The 23,533-nt window shown below is 36.9% G+C and overlaps 1 protein-coding gene across 4 annotated transcripts in view; it reads left to right on the top strand.

Annotated features, from left to right (window-relative positions):
• MYO16 (myosin XVI) overlaps positions 1-22,386 on the top strand; it is a 405,417-nt gene extending 383,031 nt beyond the window's left edge. For all 4 annotated transcript variants that reach the window (XM_074930682.1, XM_074930690.1, XM_074930699.1 and 1 more), the window contains 2 exons: positions 6,140-6,231; positions 21,551-22,386. In XM_074930682.1, the coding sequence (XP_074786783.1) occupies positions 6,140-6,231; positions 21,551-21,784 (326 nt within the window). In that variant the 3' untranslated portion in view covers positions 21,785-22,386. The remainder of the gene's footprint in view (positions 1-6,139; positions 6,232-21,550) is intronic.
• Positions 22,387-23,533: the final 1,147 nt, after the last annotated feature.

Here is a 23,533-nt window from a genome sequence, read left to right as displayed (position 1 = left end):
AAAATAATTCTTCCTGCTCTCTCAGATAATCAGAGCAGAAAACTCATCCACTCTGAGAAGTTATAAGAGTGTAAAGGTGCATCCATTCTTGTGTGGAACCAGGAGGAACACACTGTGACAGAAGAAAAAGCCAACTTTGTCCATTACAACTATGTCCCCATTTGTATCAATATAATAATTTGGGGAGGAGGAAAGCATATTTTCAGTATGTATAACAGTCAGACTGTTAAATTAATGCAAAACCTGTGGGTAGACCAAGTCTTTGATTCCTTTCTATGATGTAGGATTTTAACCACATATTCTGATGTCCTAATGGGACCTGTAGGACATCAGGTTTTTATAAGAGCAATCATTTTATCCCTAGACCTGTTAACTGGGAGTTTAATCGCAATAGATGTGTTCATTTCAGTTTAGGAATGAAATGGTGCTTTACGTTTATAATTTGTGATGATTATTATTAAGTTAGTAAACAATCTCAGTTACTGAACTATATAGTCAGTGCTTGAACAAAAGGCCATTTAACAGGTGATATGGGTGCTTGGAATTGTGTGAAGTTTTTATCATTGTATTTGTAACCACTAGTAGTCAAGTCTGTTCATATTGATAATATACAGTATCTACTATGTCTAAACTAATTATTTTTAAACTATTTGTAAATGGAAAGTTTAATCATAAAGGTGTAATGTCATACAATGGAATTTTCCATGAGATATTTTTTTCCATTAAAAACCACTGATTCATCAAACCCAAACTTTTCATGGAAGGTTACCAATTTTGATGCAGCTTTGATATGGAATGGTTTTGATATTCACTGTATACTATGAGTAAAAAAAAAATCCCTTTGAGTCTGGCAGTATCCCACTAGGTAAGGAATTAGCATTATTTGTGGTAATTCAAGGTTCAAACCTATGTTTTGCCTATCAGACTGTTGTAGAAATGATGCAAGCTTTTATTTTACCCTGATGCAGAGAAAAATCAGATTATAAATTTTATGATATGGAATGCTAGTTTTCCAGCCACCCTTAATAATGAAAGAGTTGGCAATATGGAAAACTTTGGTGTACTTTGATTACATGATTAATAACCAGCCTTCCAATTTCCTTAGGAAAAAGGTTTTTCCAGGAGTCAACCGTAAGATCTTCATGATTTTGAAATCTGTCTTATTGGATATATCTAGGCAATACTGATATTGTAGAATGTGCCGTGAGATGTTTCTATGTAAAATACTTTTTCATTTGTTACTCTATACCAAGCTCCTCTAGCTTTGAGGAAAATAAAATCTGAAATGCATTATTAAATACTTGATACTGAGATTACAAAAATCTTGAATAGTGTAATGTGCTTCCCACTGTTACACAGTGCAACTATATAATCTACTTTCCACTGATGGAACTAAAGTCTAGATTCATACATCACTCATATGAGTTAATACAGAAGCAATTTCTTAAATAAGACTAGTCTTTTACTGTCATGATGAAGTGTAGGCACCACTCCTCTGAAGCGTCATGAAACTTAAAGGCACTATGGTCATAAGAATAATCATTTTGATGAAGATGTTAATCTTACTTATAACCTGATGAATTTTTTAGAAAACCATTACTAAGCAGCTAAAAAGCTGGCTGGCTCAGCTTCCAAACAGATTAATGCTGTTGCTTTCAAAAGATGAGTTTAATTTCTGGCATGGCTGTTCAGAATTTTAAGAGAAGTTGTTTTTTCATTCCATATAATGTAATCCTCCTCTTCTTTAATTTATCTTTAATATTAGGAGTAACACCTTTCTACAGCTCTGTGCCACCAATACTGTGCCTTTTCTGCTACAAATCTTCCACACTGATCAAAGTTTTTAGTGTGAAAGAAAGCTTTTTGCTATTTCTTGTACAAACACAGACAGTAATCAGAAAGCCTATAATAACCTTTTACATTACAATGCTGAAAGTTGTAATCCTAAATCACCAAAAATAGCAGATCCTCTGGTAGGAAACACTCAAACACTGCAAGTAGTTTACTGAAATGTGTTGTAATTTCCACCCACTACCTAATAGGATCTAGAGGAGTGTTTAATCATTAAATGAAATGTTTAAATATGCCCACTATAATAAGTGACTGAGATGACCTAACCTTTGTCAGTGAAAAGGATAAATTTCCCAGATATCTGACAGTTCTTTAGCCCCAGTGGAGTGTGTTGTAGAGGTATTTACACTGTGTAACCCAAGTGAAAATTGCAGTAGGTTTTGTATGGATGAGACAGCCCTGTTGGATGAAGGAGCCCTGGGCTGCATTGTGCCTAATACTCATACCAGCACACATTTTTGCACAGTGCTGTTCATCCAGCTCTGCTGGCACACTGCTGTCCTTTGAAGGAAGCCTCTCTGGTTATTCCTCTTCTCTTCAGTTATAACTGGGGTCCACTGCTTGTGTATGGAGATCCATGTGAACAGACTCACCGTATAGTTTACACAGATTGACATAAAAGTAACTGTAAGAACCTGCCTGTTTCACCAAAAGCCCTATGCATTATTCAGGCAAGGGGATTAGTCTTGTCTCACTTTAGCTGTTGAGAAGGTAGCCATTCTGTCTAAGCAAGTCATCTGTGGGCTAAGTCTGATATATAGTCTCTTGAAACTTAACACTAAGCACATCAGGCAACAAGTCGCAGAATGGGAGAGGTGTCACAGAAGATAACCTGAAAAAGGGCATGTCACCATGACACAGGCTACATGCTGCTGAGCACAGAGCCTTCCTTACCTCTTGCCTTTCCTGGTGATGCCTTTTTCTCATTATAGCAGGCAACGTACCAAGTGGAGCTGATCAGTAGATCCAGACTGTGCGTAAATGCAGAATCATGGAAGAAGGTAGAAGCTTTGGGAAATGATGTGTGGCCACAGTTGCAAAGACCCAGAGGCTCTGTGGTGGTGGTGGTGTTTTGGAAATAGAGATATTCAAGGCCAGGAAGTGCAGGGTCTCCAGTTTGGATGTAGCAGAGCCTATGAGACTAGAGGTTCTCTGGAACCACAGAATGACTTACAGATGTCCAGTGATCTAGATTTCAATATTTGAGATGCAATCTGTCTATCTGAAGGATCCTAAGAGGACTATCTGAGAACGGGGCAGAAATGGGAAACAGGAAGTATAGGAAGAAGATCAGGGACTGAGTATGGGATCTCCCTTTCAAGCAATATAGAAAAGGCATTACAAGAAGGAAGTGGGTAAAGGATTGGGTTTCTAGTTTGATTACACATATTGTTTGGGACAAGGCCTTAGTCTTATGGAGTGCATTTCTTTCATTTAACTTCTCCAGATAAAGATTATTGATTGAATCATATTCCTTACTATAATTTTCACCACCACATATAATTACAGTACTAATGTTAGCAAGCGTGATTTTGCCAAAAAATTGCCAAATTAGACTTACTTTTGGTAATGAGAATAGTTGCAAGAAAGCCTAGTCCAGATGGTGTAATTTGTGCTCCAGCCTGAACCCCCGATTAAGCTATGTTCTTGTAGTTCTTGCTCCTGCCCCTGCTAAACAGATACTTCCAACCTTGTGCTGAATTAAGCAAGGTCTGATTCGTGCACAGCTGTGGTATCCTAATATTTACTTAGGTGTATGTAAAGGAAAAGTCTCGGAACGTAATCAACCACTCCAAACTTTATCTTTCCAAACTCCACCAAGCCTCTGCTTGCCATTTCTGTGATGACATGCTGTTGCTGTACATGGAAACTTTACTTACTCGATAAGACCTCTTATCAAAGTGTTTTTCATAGAAATAAACAGAAAATCATTGGTAACCTTATTCTTAGCTCAAGGCTGTCAGGGATGGTAGATTCTAAAGTGCATTAATATAGCACAAAAGCGATATCTTCTTCTAAACATGCTGCTGGCCTAGGAAAGTATTTTCATTCATTTATGGTGATATTGAATCATGCAGGTATTTTACTGTTATATCTTTTACTTGAATTAAATTAATAACACCTACTTTAAAAACGTATTTTGCATTAAAATATGGATAATTTTGTTTGAGATGTATCCAGACTAAATCCATGAATAAATTATTAGTTCAGGAAATTATTTGGGAAAAGGGGATTTGTTTTGTGTTGACAAAGACTGGAATTTTGGAGGGAAATTTATTTCAAGCATTTCATTTGACCAGAAATGTGTGATTTTGCTGAGGGAGAATTTTAAGTTGGAGGACAGGGAATTTAATATAGGTAAAAAAGGAATAGTGGTAAATTACATATATTTTACAGGTCTAGCATAATGGAGACCTCGAACATTGAACCTTGTCCCAGTACATACCTAATCATGGGCCAGCTTCAAAAAGTCACAACTCTACCCCAAAATAACACATAGTTCAAATCACTGAGACAACAGGATCAGACTCCCTCTCTGCACCAGGCAGAAAGGACTGAAATGCTGGATCCTCATAAAATTTGACCTGGCTCCTGAGCTGCAAGCAGGGGTTCCACCTTCTTAACTGCCTCTGTGAGTCCAGAGGAAGTCCAGATGATTTGAAGCTGTAGAAAAATATCCCTATTTATGAATAATTCACACAAGCTTTATTCAGAAGAAATAAAGAAACCCCAGCTGTCCTTGGATACAAAGCTGCAGAGATGCACCATTATAAGGCAGAAACAAAAAGCAGGGTAGAGAGACAAAAAAGGAATAAGGATCATTCCTTCTCTTTAAAATTCTTGTTCTATTTCTCTTGCAGTCAGGTTATTTTATGGGATTATTCATGCAATTTATATTTTCATGAGTTAAATCATATATCAGTAACCATGTAAAAGTTAATGCTCATTTATTAAAATAAATAAATAAATAAAAATGTATAGTGCAAATAGCAGGTTGGAAGACAAGCATGTTTCACAGTGTGTTTCTATGCCAGTTTCATGACTGAACAAGAAACTGACCATGAAACAGAACTATGTCTAGTGCAGCACCTAATCTCATAAGTAGTTTATGATTCATTATTGTATTTGAACTTTGTATTGTTTCCATTATGTTCCTGTGTATGTTTTGTACAATATGCAAAGAGTGCGGCTCACCTCATTTTTTCTTATCTAAGAGTTACACAGCTAGGCCCAGAATCACCTTACCTAGTTTTAGTCACACAAAAATTAGATATTTTGTCTAATCAAATGCTCCAGATTTTATCCATTTCTTGTTAGTAAATCTCAGGCAATTTACTGAGAACAATTCAACTTGCACATCTCTTACCAGGATGAATCCTCTTCTCATGGTGGATAGCTCTATTCAGTCAACTAAAGAAGTAGTGTTTATGGATTCCATAGTCTAATGAAATTTTGAAATATATGCTATATGAAGCAATACCAAAATTGCTGGATACCAGACCTACCATGGTGTCTGTGATTCTGGTTTGTGAGCAGCTTAATAATGCCTATTGTGGACTCACTGTGTTTCTGCTTCTGCCTTTGCTTCCCCTCATCCCGTCTTTCAGATCATCTGAAGTGCTATGGGAATGGTCTTCCCACTCCAACAGAAGTGATGGGGAAGTGTCGGCAGTGAGCCTCGCTCTAGGATCACTGTGCAGATATGTTTGTTTGTCTTGACTACAGAGGGAGATTGCCTGGCTCTTTTACACTGGATGACTGGTTTTTACACAGCCAAATTTTGGGCAGCTAATTCCCACATGGAGAGTGCACAATAAGCACAAGAAATACAAAAAAACCCCTCTGTACTAAGGAGATGAAGTTGTAAGTCCTGGAACAACTGTCAACTTCCCATATAACCTAGAGACATTATTTGAGAGCAGACTGCAGGCCTGTTTTCCATTCCCTTTGCATTGCTTCTGTGATGAAAAGGAGCCAGGGGAAGAGGAGCCAGGGATTTCCGCATTGCAGGAGGAATCCCTGGCCAGTGTATAGGTAATGTGTTATTTGTAGGCTCTTTCAGTACAATTGCTCCTCCTGGAAACCAGCATGCATACCTGTGCTGCTGTTCATACTTGGTAAACAATAATTGTTCCAGTTTCAATAAGCATGGAAATAGTAAATACCCAGGAAAATGTGTGATTTTTTCATTCCTTTTTGGTAAAACGTGTCAAGGTCTTTTGAATCTCATGCTGAAATCAACCAATGCATAAATGTCAGATTATAAATTAGTGTTGTTCTGCTTTAGGTTTACCAGAGGAAAATGAATATTCAAGACTGTCGGTCAGCACTACGGCAGGCTCATCGATTCCAAGACATAGGGAGAGCCACACTAGTCAGGTAAATATTTCACTGACAATCTACTAGAATCAGTAAAGAGAAAAAACTAATAGTAGCTGCATGTTGAAACCTGTCTTAATTCAAATTTCTGTGTTGGCATTGAAAAATTCAGACTTCTTTTACAGGTTTGTATTGAGCTAAGGATAATAATTAATTTACTCTTAACTTTTTTTGCTGGGAGGATAATCATCCTGAAAGCTTCTCATAGTAGAGTTCAAAGCTAATGAAACTTACTGTTGCTGGTTGTGAGGATGCTATTTTTCACTGGAAAATAGGTCTCTTCACCCTGGGAGGACCAAGATGTTATCTCTCTCAAGATATTCATTCATACCAGAAAAAGCTGAATGATAATAAACCCCATAGGAATAAATGCATAATTATATCACTCTTTTGTATATAAAAGCAGTGGAGACTTTACAAGTGGTCTTGTCTGGTTTTATATAGATATCCACAAGTAAAAATTAAAATCAAAATAACTATCAATTAAAACAGCAATAGGTACTAAGGTAGTGTGAAGCTTCTTTTAAAATTTCTGTTTAATGTCACTTTAAAATAACAACACAGAATTAAGTTTCATGTGCATTAAGTGAACAAAAGGGGATAATATATTTTCTTCATTCTTTTCTTCAGCATTTTATAAATAACTGGAAACACTACTTTCTAAGTAGCCAGCTCAGACACGAATGCATTCAAGAAATTTTGTTTTATTTCACTTAAATGGCATTAGTGTATTCTCCTGTTGTCTTTATGTCTTCAGTCCACTTTTCTAAAAAGGTGATCCTGAGTCATTTATTTGAGATGACTGTAAGAATTTTAGGGTAAAGCCCAATATTGTCCAAAGAAAAATTATGTTGGAGCTGAGAGGAATTTCTTCAACCGAAACCTATTTTACTAGAAGGTAAGGGAAGTGCTTTATCACAGTTAAGAGCTACTTGTCTGTGAGGGACAGCTGACATTTCATTTCAACAAAATACTGGCCCTAATCAAATGAATAAATGTTTGGCCATTGACTCCAACAGTAGTGGGTTTCAATGTTCAATGTCATATTTGGTCTTAACGTAACTTTGAAAAAAAAAAAAAAAGGTTTTAACTGAGTAAATATGTGAGCAAACTAGTACAAAAGTCTTCGCTTTTGTCCTTCTGTCCCAGTGTCCAAAGCACAGGCATAACTACAGTGCCTATTCTGCGTTGAAAAATTATGCCAAGACAGCACTCCGCAAATCTTACACTAATCTCTGCAGATACATAAAGTGAGGCCAGCCAGAGCTGCCCTGGCATACATAGGCACATACCCGTTTTGCACACAATAACAAATCTTTGCCATCACCGTAACTCTCAGACTCTCAAAATGTACTTTGACCATATTGTGAAAACATGCTTAGAGGTCTTCCATCTCCAGATCAGTATAGTGGATAAGGATATGGGATTATGAAGATGACTGGAGGCAATGTTTTCAGTTGTCTATGTCACACTTTTCAGTGATCAACAAAATGCTTATTAGTCATGAGAGTGGCCAAATAGCCCTCTCTAGTAAATGAAAAATCCAAGTCCCAGACGCTACTCCAGTTATAAACCTCACACAGTGAGACACTTTTGTCCTGGAGCACCTTACACTTCTGTTGCTAAAATGCTTGCCTGAGATCAAGGAGGATCATGTTTAAATTGCTACATCAGTGCAGTCCATGGAGAGTTCAATGAACTGGGTATAGGGGAGCAATTATCTTCTTATTTTTGCCAATGGAATCTGTATCCTTATGTGAAATTAGTCTACAACATTTAAATGTTTTTTTTTAGCAGCAAGTCATTAACCATTTGCAAACTTGTATGTTTGAATTTTCCAAAACTACTTGCCAAAAGCTGAACATGATTTCAGTTCAGTACTTTGAAATGTCACTTTTCAGTAAATAGATGTTTTGTCAAAGTGTTTCACAAATCTTTAAAATAGATTCCATGCTATGTACTCAGAATTAGATGCAGGGACATCCTTAAATGCAAGCTCAATAAGAACTGTGACAAGTTTAGAGAAGAGACCTGCAGTTCTGTGATATTTGATACAATTGCCTTAATGAATAAACATCTTCCAAAATGGTGTTGCCAAAAGAAGAAAAAAGTCTTTCTCATACAAAAAGAAAAAAAAAAACAAAAACAAAACTTTAAAAAGTCTGTGCTCACAGAGCTGAGAATTCTTACTGTAAAAAGCATTCCTCATAATTCCAAAGTATGGCATATATTTGAAAATGATTGGTTTTAATTACAGTTGACATTTCTTAGCATGCTGCTGGTGACTCTAACAGAATACAACCCTATTGTAAAAGTCTTTGCCAGGCTTCACTGCAGTAACCTTACCACTTTAAAGTAATTCTTGTGCAGACATATGAAATAATAGGACAGATTGTTTCACAGATCTGTGAAGGTACTGATTGACTAATTGCTTTAGAGAGAGAAACATAGACTGGGTCCTTGGATTTCTTGGCAGACACTCTGTCATTTCAGCTAAAGGAAACTGGTTCATTAGCTTTCAGGGACTTCTAATATTTATGGGGGGTTTTTAATATCTCCCTGCTAGTTTCTTACTGAAGTGACAGGAGTTAATTTCGTTTTTGTCACAGGATCTCAAGGCTCATATACATCCAACTAAAGTTTAGGCATTGTGGCTTACGGTACCATCATGTTGTCACATCAGGTGACAATTACCTGCATCACTGCCTGATACTTCCTGCACATTACAAACCTACACACTTCAGAGAGCAAATTCTTCAGCTCAGTATCTGTTGACATGCATCATAGGGATCAATCTTTTAACAAACATTTTTGAAAGCAATTACCAAGTATAAAATATCATGGAGATGTGAACTCAGCAACTTAACTGATCATCTCCAAAGTAGAGTCTGATGAAAACAACAACAAAAAGTAAGTTCACTGTTGGTCATAAATGCTACTTCTCTAGGACAATGGTTACTTAAAAGTTAATTTTTATCAGAATGCATAAGGACAAAAATTGAAAAAAAAATGTTAAAATACCAACAAAATGTTTCTCATTTGGAAGTTATGGAATAAAATTCTACTTAATTCTTCTAGAAAAAAAAGGGGAAGAGTATTAAAAACAAAGTTTGATTTTTGTCTTATCAGAAATGAAAGAACTTACATCAAAAGAAATTAAAAACTTCCGTGTTAAAAGAACAAGTATGTTGGGTTTTTTTTAAAGAACACCTTTTTCTTCATATTGTTCTATGGCTGTTCAGTTATAGACTTCCAAGTGATTATATCTATAGGTTGCAAGTAAGTACCACATAAAAACATAGAGTATCTAACATCTGATGTAACACCATCTTCATCCTCAATAAAGATGAAAAACAAACCATGAATGTGGGGGCCAAACCAGTTACCAAGAAGTTCCATGCGCTTTATTTTGTTCAGATAGTAGCTCTTTTAGAAACTGTTAGCAAAGAGCCACACATATTCTTTTCACCAACCCAGCACACCAGCTTCCATGTATTTTGTGCTTTCCTTGTAAGCCAAAACATTCTAGTCAGGGAAATCTTCATAATGCAAAACAGAAATCTACAGTAAGATGGTACTGCAAGAAACAATATCATAATCTACCCTTATGAGAAAGTCTACTTTGCTCTTAGTGACTAAGCCCACATATATCAACTGCAAGGACTGCTTCTAACTCAGCTTCTGCAGAAAACCTTTTGGTAGCTATGCTGTGCCTCTTGCTCCCTGAACAGCAGAAAACTAGGAAAATAACTTTTCCAAACTTGATTTAAAATTACTGATTTAACATTATTCAAATCCTTATTGTTTAAAATTGTTTCAGTGATTTGTTTAAAAAGTTCAGGACTTCCAAATGTGCCTGGATCTGTAGTCTTGAATTCTTATCCCCTAATTTCCTTCCAGAGGCAAAGAAACCACGAAAATGGAAGAGATGTTTCTTCTGGTCATTTGTGCCATAATCTTGCTTAGATAGAAAATTTTGTTATGCCTAAGAGTCATTTCCACTCAGTCATGCTCCAGGAAGTGATCCCAAAGCCTACTGGAGACTCCACAAATGTTGAAATTCCTTAGCAGGGTCTAAAACCCAAAACCTCCTCTAAAATAAAAAAGATTTATAAAACATTATCTCTGTATTCTTTCTCTTTTACACAAAGCATTTCTCAGTTCCTTAGTCAGTAGACTGGGATCTCTTCTCCAGACTGTATTTATGGCTTCCTCTGTTCTCAATAGCTCCTATGAGTGTGTACATTTAGAAGATAGAGCATAAAGACTGTTGAAATATATAAATTCTTTGGAGTGTCAGCAACAGCAGCAAGATGAAATAGAGTCAACAAAAGCAAGATCGTATCTTTGGCACCTCACACAAAAGCTAAGTGGCCCTGTTGTCTTCTTTTTCACAGATCCAGGACTGTATTTTTTTTTTTATTTTTGGTAAAAATATTTTAAAGTTGTTATTAACATCCACTACAAAGTGGGATGTGGTGTGAGAAGATGAAGAAAAGCAGGCCAGCTAAAAGATTCCTTGTTTCTTATGTGGGCAGCAAGAAGCAACATGGTCTGTCTGTAACGGGATGAGATGGACAACCTGGAGATAATGAACAGATGGGAAGTGAGGGGCAGATTAAAGACTAGAATGATAATAAGTGTGTGTGGGGGGTGGGAGTGGGGAGTAAAACAGGCACCAGATTAAGGATGATTCAGAGAAGTAAGGTTGGAGGAAGAATGAAATGACTGAGAAAGTAAATAATAAAATGCAAAAGGGGTTTTAGAAAGAGGAAAGAAGGAAGAGCCAGAGAGAAATTAAAAAAAATAGAGAAGCGAGAAAAAAAAACTAAAAGGAAGATAAGAAAAACGGGAGGGAAAGAACCAAGGACAGAGCACAGGGTGGTGGACTAAAAAGAGAAGACTAAGGAATAGAGAAGTACAAAGTCTATGTGATGTTCCACATACGATATTCATCTTCATACACATATCAGTGTGATCTTTTATGTTTCATAAAATAAAAATAATTTTAATGATCCACCTACATTTATAAGGTTGCTTTCTATGAAAGTTAGTTTGCAACCTGAACATTCAGTCAGCCAAAAAAGAAAGGTAGAAAATTTCCCATTAAAAGGTGCAAAGGTTCTTTGTGCAGTTTAGCTTTCTAGTGGCTGAATGTCAGCTTATTTGTAAGATGTCACATGCATTCAGCATCCTATGGAAATACTTCCAGAACAAGACACAAATAAGCAAACAGCTTGCCATTCTAGTAGGTTAAGTAATATCAGACTTACAATACACCCTGGTGTAAGGTTTTGATTACCCACTTCTGAAACATGTTTTATCTGTCATGTGCTCAAAGAGCTAAGATAAAAAAATGATGGTTATTTTTTCACATATTGTTATATTAAAAAATCTGCAGTCTTATCTCTTCTATTTTGTTTAAACCCCATAGTGCAGGTTGGCAGATTGCAGTAATATAGGAGCCAACATCTGACAATGAAAAATTGGAAATGTCTTTTCATATTCGTGAAGAATGTATTTATTGTTTCATTATAGCTTAAGCCATAGCTCTTATTTCATGAAATCTCATTGCTTTCAGCAGTCCCTTCCCTCAGAAAGAGCTGCATATTCATTATAGTTTCAAGGGCTGCCTTTGTTCCTACTTGATTTAATATTTGTTGCCAATCACTTCTTTTGTTGACTGTTTAAAAGTTTTTAAAAAATGAATAGTCAAGAACACAGTGTATTGCTACCCCCTGCCCACTGTCACAACTCTAAACACTGGGTTCTAACATTTGTTAATGTCCGTCGTGTTTGCCTGTTAGCTGGAAGTAATCTTTGATCACCTTTGAAGCAAAATGTGGCAATCAAACAAGTCTGGTGTAATAAAAAAAAATCACTAATACCTTTGTAAACACATAACATCCAAGAGAGGACATAGAATGTTATATATTTATCATTAATCTGTATCAGTATATTCCCCTGAATTGTGTTTTTTGTTTTGACAGTAATGTCAAAGAATTCTCTTTGTAATGTCACATACAGACAAAAATCAGGTCTTATAACACAGTGCAGCTTTATTTTTAGAAGACTTACAGTCACAAACATGTGCCCTATAGGTTAAATGGTGTGAGGTAACTCACAGTATAAATTCATCAGTAGGTAAAGTTTCTTGTGTTTCTGTATCAAGGGATTTCGGAGGACTGATGCCCCTCTCCTCAGCAAGTATGTCCTAGATCTGACTGCTGTGACCTCCAAAAGGAAAAGTGCAGATTCTCCTCTTTGAACCAGTAATGCCACAGTCAGCCCTCTACACATTTGAAGCCCATTTTCTGTCTCCACTGCCTCATCCCCATTGCATTTTCCCCGGTAGAAGGTTGTGACTGTTAAGGAGAAGGGAACAAAACCTCCTGAGCACCCCTGTGCCCTCCCTAAGGTCAGGTGTTTGCCTAAAGTATGTAGTTATTCCCTCTGGGCTGCTGCAATGACCTTAAAATGCTGCTTCGAATTTGAGTTCAATGTAAGTGTGGTCCACTACCCTATTGAGAGTACCTGTGGAGAGTGACTTCTGACTTAGTCATGTGCCTGGTGTGAGAGAGAATAAACTGTTCCCTCTGCCCTTCATTCTCTTGCTGTCGCACACTGCTGCATACATGTAGATCAGCAGAGATTGAGAGTGATAACAGACCATAAATTAAGTGGTGTTTGCCTCTAATGTTGTTTGACCGTAAGTGTAGTGTTTTTATACAAGAAAGGATAATACACAACACTAGCAAATATGAGTTGATAATTGTTTTTGTAATTGCTTTGAAAGCTTTGTGGCCAAACCTAGTATCTAACTGATCAAGTAAAATATCTCCATTAATACCACAAAGCAGCAGTGATCGATTAAGTAGCAACATGATTCAGTTTTTCAGATATTTTTTGTTACATTAGGTACAGCATTGCTAGGTCAGCTGTTCTGAAGACCTCTAGGATAAATTATTTGTTTTCAGAGCTCATCTTGAGAAAGACACAGTTGCTGTCCTGAACATGATCTTTTTCTCAAGCATCAGAGGCAAATTAGGAGGATGTTCTGAACATTTTGTGTAGTCAGTTTCTCTGGAAAGAGAAATATTACCTTACAGAAAAAAATTCAGTATATTTCAATATTTGTTGATGTTTTAGTCACTGTGGGAAGGTGTCATTTTCTAGCTGGTATCAGAAATCTTGAGTTGAAAGAAACTCAGCCAACACAAATAATAATAAATAATTGAAGCACACAAGATCCAAATAAGTAAATAAAATACACCCTTGTTTTGAATGTATAGGCTTGTCCAACTCTATTCCCAGCTCAGGTAATCAGAGTGCCTGACGTGTGCTATCATATATTATTGAACTTTGCCTACCGTGTTCTGATACTTTCTGCCAGATTACACATTACAGCTATACTCAGGATTTGTGTACTGATTTTATTTGCAAAGATATAATATCTTTGTTTGATTGCTGAAATATCTCCAGGCTGTATGGAAGATAATTAACCTAATGAATTGAGAATATTGTGGTCCCAGGCATGTTACTACCTCACTGAGAGAAAGGTACAGAAGTACAGAAGACCAAGCCCTGCTTTTACACCTAAAATGTATTCCTGAAAAAAAAAAAAAAAACCCCACACCCCAAAAAAACCCAAACCAAAACAAAACAAAAAAAAACCAAACCAAAACAAATAAACCCCAAAAACAAAACCCACAAAAAAACCCAAAAACCAACCCCCACCCCCCACCCCTAAAAAAAACAGAAAACCTGAACAGTATGAGAGAAAACCAGACAACTTACACCAAAAATAGCACTGCAGTCAGTTGAAGAATGTAAAATCTTCTGTCTGAGATGCATAAGAGGTATATATAGCCCAGGAGTCTCTTTCTGACAAAAATGAGAAGGTGCTGCTGCTGAGGGAAAAGAGAGGGGTGCAGCATGCCTCTTTGGCTAGTGCGATTTCTCAGTTTGCAGCGGTTGGTGAGGAAGAGCCTCCTGGAGGCAGAGTTCACTTTGTAGCTAGTAATCCATAGTGGACTTTTCTTCCATTAAGTTTTCTGGGAAATCCTTTCAGCCAAACTAAGGCAAACAGTGGAATTAATTTTTTTTTTTTAGGATGAAGATTGAGGGTTTTCCAAATGCCATCTTATAGCAGAGGGCTGGAGTGGGTAATCAAAGTTGCCTGTGCCTGTGTGGTCTCTCACACCAGAATATCCTGCTTCCAGCATCGCCCCATGACTGATATTTGGAAGCAAATTAAATCTGTCCCTCAAAAAATCCAGCTAGCTAAAAAATGCTTCTCAGAAGGTTTCTTCCTGGCTCTTGTGGTGATCTGATTTTGTTCTTTTTAGTTTTATTTTAAATACAAAGTTATTTCTAAGATTACCCCCAATTTTTAAATATCAGCAAAGTTATAACTTCCTTTGGTATGTCGTCTATATAACACTTGTTCTAAAGGTAGTTTATTCTTTTGATGTAATAAGAAATTTTGACTGAGGGAAAAAAATATTTTCTTGTTGAGAACAAAGCAAATGCAATCTATATATCAGTTATGGATCTCATGTTTAACTCTGTTTAAGCTGGCATACCTCCTCGAGAGCAATTCCAGATTTGCCCCAGACAGAGCACCTGTTGTCTTTGCCATTTTCTCCTTTCCAATAAACCCATTTGCCCCCATTTGGAGGGTTTTATTTTTGGAGATTGTAAGGTTGCTCCAACACAAAGAAAAATCAGCAGCAGTTTAAAAGAACGATTAACTAAAATCACTCTACTGTTGCATATCACATATCAAGTTATTATGTCCAGTGGGTCTGCATTTGCAAAAAAAATGCATGTCCCACCATTTGTAAGACGATCACATGAGTCAGCTTGGGTCCCAGTGGTACATTTCTATTTGAAGATTTTTAATTGGAATTTAGAAGCATGTAAACTCATTTATCATAGCTGCTCTCTACTCCCTGCTGGGTTCTTACATGGCCAATGCAGGTTTCCCAGTCAAACACAGATTTACATATTGATTTGATTTATGTTGAATGCTTGCCTAGGCTTCTTAACACACCCTTGGTTTACTGTGTGCTTTCCCCTTGTATCTTTAAATGAGTATTGTATTGGTAAATAACAGGTAGGCTGACAGGTTTGGTTTTTTCTTGATTCAAGAACTGGTGGAAAAGCAATCCTTTCCCGACTTATGCTTTTTTGTAACATAGAAAAAACCAAACATATCTGTATGAATCTGAAGGGTCAGTGTTTTTGGAGAGGTTGCAGTGTGCCTGTCCTGTAGTTTGGAAAAAAGATGTGATATCCAGGTTTGAAGAAGTCAGCATAGGAGCTTGCCAGAGGCAAAAGGAAAACAGAGAAAGATGAAGTCATTAAACCGAGTTAGAAGCATTAGCGTGAGAGATGCATGCCTGTCACAGGTTGAATCAAAATGCGTTGATCTTGCTAATAATTGCATACAGTAAGAATTATTTCCAGAATTACTGAAAGAAATAGTGTCTTTAATTTTGAAGTGAGAGGTGAGAACATCCTGATCACTTCATTCTTTAAAACCGATGATCCATAGGAGACCTACTGGGGTTTGTGAACTGCTTTTGAGGGCCCTAATAAAGGCAAATGTGAGTCACCTATTGGTTGAAATTTGTTCTGCTTACATTTTTAAGCAGCCTACAAACTGGAAAATATTAAAAACATGGGTATTGTCGAGGCAGTTCCATTTCTAAGATAATTATGATAATTTATTACCAAGATTTTACATTTATTGCATACTTCACTTCAGATCCTGATAAAATTTTAGAAAGGTGAAATCATTGCTGTTCTAGACTCAGTCTCCCCAGAGATTCCATGATGGGACATCAACTTTACTAACCGTTTAAAACACTAATGGAAGAGAAATGTAATAATGCTATAATAATTAATAGTGAGTGTTTATGGACAGTTACTTTAAAGCACCAACATTGACAAATCTATTAAAGGAAATAATTGGCAGTATTTCTCTGAAGGGAAAATATGGACTAGCTACCTCATGCAAATGCCTCAGGAGCACAGGTTTATATGCTATACATGTCCTTAAATTGTGTTGTAATTTAAATATCTGTTTTCCTGTTGTGCTTACGTGTCTATATTTAGGAATTTTACTAAGACTTACAGAAGCAACCAAAATCAGAACTGGAATAAAATATGCAGAGCTACATTTTTGTAGCAAAGAAAATTATTTGTATGTTTTAGCATCCAAGAATGTAATTAAATTATTCTTTATATTTTTTGATGAATAGTAGTAGAAAAATCAATACAATCACAAATGACAAAAAAAATTACTAGAGTGCAGTACACATATTTTGGAAAAAGTAAACCCTACATTTGGTCAGAGAGAGAGCAGAATGAGGTGAAATACTCAAAAGAGTATTTCTAAGAGTATTTCTAAGAGTACTAATGCAAATTAATAAATCTCTGTTTGGCAGACAGTTAACCGTAGCTTGATGATTAAGACTGTGTTGCATTTGCACACAAACAGACAGTATAAACTCTTGGTTACCTCTGAACGTTACAAAGTATCCTCTGTAAAGTTATAGCATTTTATCTTTTAATACAGAATGAATTTCCTGAGATTCTAGAGCCAACTCTCTAAATAACTCAAAAAGATTAACAGCTCCATTTACAATTAACTTTAATTTATCTAGCATATCTTTTGTCACAAATTATTTAAAAATGTGAAACCTATAACTTTCTATAATTGAAAACTCACTGACTTTTTTAACTAGCCTAAGAAATAAGACTATAATTAAAATAACTTATTGCCTTATCTTATGGCAACTCATCCTGATTCTAAGACAAACCTAAAATTCAGTATCTATGCTTTAGGCCGTAAAGTGAAATTTAGACAGAATTTAGAAGCCTGTCAGAAGGCAGTACAGGGGCTCATCCTCCAACAACTATCCAATACTTAAATATGTTAAGTCGGTAGGCAAAATTGTGCTCTAAAATTTTCATGGTTGCCAGCATACAACCAAAGGGCTCTGTCTCCACTATCTGTTGTGTGCTAAAACCACAAGAGACTCACTCTGAAGGATTTGCTTTAGCATAGTTACTGCACATGGACAGCATAAAGCACAGGAGCCAAAATCCTTCTTCCTTGCACTCTGAGTCCACCTCTTGTAGTTGCAGTGTCCTCTCAGGATGTGGGAACTTGGTCTCTCCCTTAACCTGACATAAGTCAAAGCCACATCTTCTGATTTCCCAATATATGCTCTAATCACTAGATAATGGTGAAAGACCTTCCCTGCGTGTCCAGATGGTGCCAAGCCATTGTGCTCCATCACCAACCAAAATCCCTAGTGCCAGGAAGAGAGCACTTGCTTCTGCAGTCTGATAGTTTAGGCTGTGAGGTGGGAGGAACAAATCCTGGTATCTCTTCCCTGGGCTGCTCATTGCAAATTTATATTGTTCATCTTGACATATTTTGCAGTGGAAAATATGGATATTGTTTAACTGCTTCAATCCATAGCAGTTTCCAAGGAATAGCTTTGGTAACTCCACATGCTTTTCTCTTGTGCATCAAGGAAGTCAAACACTTCAGCTTTTCTTGTTTGCTCAGCAAGGACTCTGGGTACCAAACACAGATATGGCGTTTCCACCAGATGGCAGGGGTGCTAAATCATAGGTAATCAAATGCTGTGTTTTTGTGGGTCTAGCCCAAATACTATGTCTGATTGACCATTGACTTTGAGTAGGAAAATCCTGAGGTACAGCTGGTACCATCTCTACCCCTTAATGGCTGAAGTTGAAAAGATCAGTAGTCTTAAAGTAATTACTTCCTACACACCTCATTCAGCCTTCACAAAATACCTGTTTGGGATATAGAATACTAATGAAGAAACATAGCTCTCTGGTTTACATTGTGCTTCATGTAAAATTATTCAGTAAATCTTTTCTATAATTAATATCTATAATAAATCTTTATCACAGGTCTAATCATGAATGGAAAAGAGAAAAGATATGTTATTCAAATAGATCAAATTAAATTAATTGATTCATTTAAAGCTCTGCCATTTCTTGTACATTTCCCCCCATTTCATTCCCACTGCATTTCCATTGCATGTCCTTCATTCAGGTCGAAATATAAAGTTTTCCCAGCTTACTTACCAAATCAATCTCATAATGAATAAAAATTTGAGATATTTTTCCATCCTTGTTTAAAAAATACAATAAAAGATGTACACTTATTTGTGGACTGGACCAACACTTGCCCACTATAGACTGGAAAATTATCTTTATAGTGAAACTGCTGACCCAACATTAATTTACAGCTTACATAAGCAGTCAGTATAATAAAGCTTCTTCAGTGCCTGTAAGATATAAATAAGATGTTTTTGTCAATTGCCTTCTCCAGGCAAAATGTACTCACTTTTCATCCTGCACCTGTGTGCCTTTACATTTCTTAGAATAGCAGTGGCACTGTCTCTATTCAAATTCTTTGTCCATCTTTCAAAACTGAAAATTCATCCGTACTTCATTAGAGTCATGCTATCAAACTTCTGTCACCTGAGCACATCCAATAACACAAGAGTTTCAAAATATCTGTTTTCTTATAAGTATACTTACCTAGCAGTGTTCAGGCATGTCTTTGATTATTTATCTCTAAAAGTCTTGCATATGAAACTCTTGCAATGACAGTCTAACACAGCTTGCTTTTTGTACTCCCCAGCACCTCTCTGAAAAGCATTCCTAATACAAATGCTTGAAATGCCTAAAATTTAGACTCAAATAAGGTGTCTGAACTGGGAAGACTGGATTCCAATCTACCTGTTTTCTAAACTGGTTTATGCCCATAATTTAAACCCACAAAAATCGATAGAAATTGGCCAAAGCAAGCCACAGTGCCTCCCAAATTATACACACATTACATCTACAGGATAAAACTACCTGACCTGTTTTTCTTGATAAATTGCTTCCAATTACAGACTTTTCATTTGTCTTCTGATCTTTCCTACCCACTCTGGGGGAAAAACAAAACAAAACAAAACCCAAAAATAAACCAGAAGGGAATGTGTTTTGGTATACAAGAAGTCTCTGATATCCCTCTAACAATATCTGTGGAACATTTCATTTTCCTTTGAGTCACTGAGATGCCCTGTTACATTTTGTATAAACATAAAAGCAAAGAAGGTCTAGATTTTATAGTGGTGTGTACTCGAGATAGCACAAAAATATACTTTAATGAAATCTTTCAAACACTTTCCATTTTTCTTCTTTTTTCTTAAAAATGCAACATTTACAACTGTACTTGAAATTATGATACCTTTTATAAGCTCATTATATAGATTAATGCATTTCTCTTTAAAGTATCAACCAATCAGAAATTAAGCAGATTCCCCATCAATCTTCAGGCATCTCCATGTAAAGGCTCATTCCTTCTCTGACAACCTGTGTGAAAAGTCTGACTTGCACACAACACATCTGAAGAAGCAGTATAAAGTCTATCCCTAGGTACCTGCTATTTCATGAAGGAACAGCAGGAGCTACTGGCAATAGCAGTGTCTTCTACCCCCAGAAAACTCATTGCCGTTCAGTGACCAAAATGCCCTTCATGTCTCTCAGCCCTCCTTGCAACTGGAACCGACCACATGCATGGAGTCCCATGAGCAATTAAGGGCACTGCACATCAATTCCTTTATCATGGTAACTAACGTGCAGCCATCTCTCATTATGACAAGGAGTATAAATGCAACCTTGACAAGAACAGCCGTACTTCCCACATGAGCCCATTGTGTGAGGTGAAGTATGGGCATTTTAGTCATGCCATAGGTGCCTCTTACGGATGACCCTGTGGGGTCCTTAAGAAGGAAGGTAGCAGGGTAAGGGCCATTAGCTGTTATGGTGGGTCTGGTTCTTATTCCCAAGATAGGCACCTTCTGCCACAGAATACCGGCAAGTGAATAACTCTCACTACCTGCTCTGGGTGCTGCTGTATTGCACAGGTGCTAAGCAGGTCTTAAAGGACGGTGAGATGGACTTCATAGCTTCGTGGACTTGTGCTGTCATGAGGGCTTCAAACTGACTTGACCAAAATAAATAATCATTGGAACAGAAAAGTTAAAAGGGAGGGAACAGTTTCTTCTGGGTGGATTATGAATCTAGTACAGAACTGTTTGGCTACCTCATGATGAATTTATAAATAGTTTCAGGCCAACTGAAACTACATTTTAAGTTGTTAATGTATTCTTGGAAGGAAGACAAGGGCCATCCCCTGGTTCTAAGGATAACAACTGCCTGTGATGAGCAACATTACTAATTCTAAGCAGCAAAACAGGTTACAGTTTCTTGTTTATAGGTATTTAGGCATTTAAATTTAGGGACAACTCCTTTATAATTGCAGCTGCTATTTCCTCTGCATAAAGGAGTATTTTGTGCGTATAACGGTATTATATGACAACAGTTTTAAGACCAAGTTGATAGAAGTATGTACTACTCATCACTGTAGGCAGTCTGTTTTGGGTGTTTCAGAGTACTGTGTTCATGTACCCTTTGCTGACATAGGGGAGTTTTCTCCATTTATTTTATTTTTCAACTCCTGCTTCATACAACTTCAGTTCCATGAATTTCAGACATGAGATTGAAATAAGGCAATTCTAAATCATTAATTTTCTTTATTTTCCGTGTAAAGAATGATAAATGGGGAGTGGGGGCGGTGAGTTAAGCACAAAGTTTTAAACCTTTTTGGAGGACAAGATTGTTTCAAATCATTGACAGGGTCCTTTGATCTGTTTTCTTTGAGGTGTAGCACAAGTGAGAGCAGCTTTCCCTCAGCAAAAGTGTAGAACTTGAGTACTTACCCACATGCATCTATTTATTTCTTTAATTGTTATCATTAGAATGGGAGCACTCATAGCCAGCCACCATTGAACATGGCTAAGCCAGGGCACACTGTAGCAGTCTCAGGATTTCTGTTCATCATCCTACTAGATTGTGTGGACAAGCTTATAATGATCCATGGTGTCCTTTGCAAATAATGGACGGAGAGCAGAAGATGGTTCCCTCCTCCCATGGGGCTTTGCAGCATCAAACACTCTCCTGAGTTCAAGGAAAGGTTATTTTGCTGGAAGTCATTATTGTTTATACATCATTATACATGTCACTGAGCTCTTTATAAAGGAGGTAAGAAAACAGGACCTGAATCTGTCCTTCCTACAGGTTTACATCCATGACAAGAGAGGCAATGGATCCAGTGTGAAGTATTATTCACCATGGACATTGCAGTTCTACACTGCCAAGAGAATTAACTTTATCCATCTTTTTTTTATTATTATTATTTCCTTCTCACTAACAGGTTATTCATCAGCTTAGACTTTCAGAGAATGAGAGTGTGGCTCTGCAAGAGCTTCTAGATTGGAGGAGAAAGCTGTGTGAAGAGCAAGAAGACTGGCAGCAAATCTTGCACAACACTGAGCAAAGAACCACAGCCCCACCTCCACCCCCTTGTAAAAAGCCAACGCTGCTGAAGAAGGTAGAAGATACCTCTTGCAACAGACTCTCTTCAGGCATATGGGATTCCACCATGTGATTCCAATGTGTGTGTTTGCAGACTGTAAGGAATGAAACCATGTAATGACTTCAATCTGCACAATCAGCAAGTTTTCCTCCCTTCACAGAGCGTGCAGGGATTTTTTATAAGCACTCATTCAAGAGCACAGGATGGAGGAGCTATTTAGATCTGTTGTGTGTGCGTGTACGTCTATGTGTTTGTTCTTTTCGTATATATACACATACACACATATGTGTGCACCTGTGAGTATATATATGTATGCATGTGTGTATATATATGGAGACAAACTGCACTATAAGTACTTACTTTAAAAGTACAAGACAGTTGCTTAGAGTTCTCCCATGGACAATGAAGAAACTATGTTAAGCAAATGATGATGGGGAGAAGTGACTGACAGGCATTTTAGGGAGATCAGGAAAGTCTGTGTGCACACTGTACAGATGTTTTATATAGTACAAAAATATGATGTTTCTTGTTCCCTAATGAATGGTTTTATTATATTACATGTATACATATATATATTTCTTTGTAGATGTCTGTGTTCTATTGGCGTTGCAAACCTGAAGATTATTTACATGTTTATTACTGGTGTTTTATAACTTTATGCAATTGGTGCTGTCGTTCTTTCTTCAAAATACAGGTAATAAATTCAGTACTCGCATTTTTCTTTCATAGCTTATCTTTAACAACATACCAAACAGTTTCAACACTGTGTTTTTTTTTCAGAACTGGTAATATCCTTTCTAAAATCCAATCCTGAAATTCTTGCAAAGCTCCTATATGCAGGTGTGATTTGATGCTGTTCACGGTCATCAATTAGAGAGCATGACTTCTTTTTGGTAGACCTACGTTTCTGAATGTGTGAACTGTGAATTCTGCAGTTACATCTCAAATCTTATTTCATTCTGGGTTATGTAAAATAATGAGGCACTCATTTAGATTATAAGTATGGTTTGAAACTCATACCTGATTATGCATAAGGTCAGGTGTCAGTGGAAAGATACATAATGGTAATGAGGTATGAAAATAGGGCTGTGATTTACTGTTACAAGCCAGAAGGCTTTATGGAGATGGGTATATCAAAGGATTATGTCCTTATGGGGGTACAGTGATACATTTATACTTCAAATTTCATGTCATGAAATGGTTTCAGAAATTGGAGCATTCTAGTTGGCGAACATGAGTTTTGACCAGTAATGTTAATTTATGAAAAACATGTTGCTGGAAACTTGTTAGCTACTGCTCAGCAGTCTTTGAAATATTGCTTTGCCACTAAAAGGTGTAATTTATATATATACACAGGTATTTTGTCAGGGACCGCTTATTTTAAATTCTTGGAGTATGTAGAGCCAGTGTGAAACACTTTTCTTGGCTGTTTGCCCCACTCCTATTGGGATCCAGGAAAAAGTGCTTGTAATTTTGCAAGTGGATATAAAACTAATATTTTCAAAGGTAAGCTAGATTTTAAAAAGTGAGCTCACCCTTAGTTGGAAGTTGTTGGGAAAGGAAAAAAAAAAAATGCTTGCCGATGTAGGTTTTTCCGTCCTGTTTGACAGAAACTTCAGGCAGGCTGAATGGCAAAAAGCAATCACTTTTTTGTTTGTTTTTACAGGGAAGCAGCAAAACTCAAATTGTTCCCATGAGTATCATGAAGCTGTAGGCAGAATTAAGCACCTTCTTTTGCTGGAGATCAAAATAGCTGTTTTGAATGGACAAGGAAGAGGAGACACCAGGTTAGCTCAGACTTTTGCCTTGTTACCACTGTTA

This window comes from Athene noctua, chromosome 1, assembly GCF_965140245.1.
Source record: "Athene noctua chromosome 1, bAthNoc1.hap1.1, whole genome shotgun sequence".
NCBI lineage: Eukaryota > Metazoa > Chordata > Aves > Strigiformes > Strigidae > Athene > Athene noctua.
Note: the sequence above shows the minus strand (reverse complement) of the source record. Positions and strands in the feature narration are given on the sequence as shown.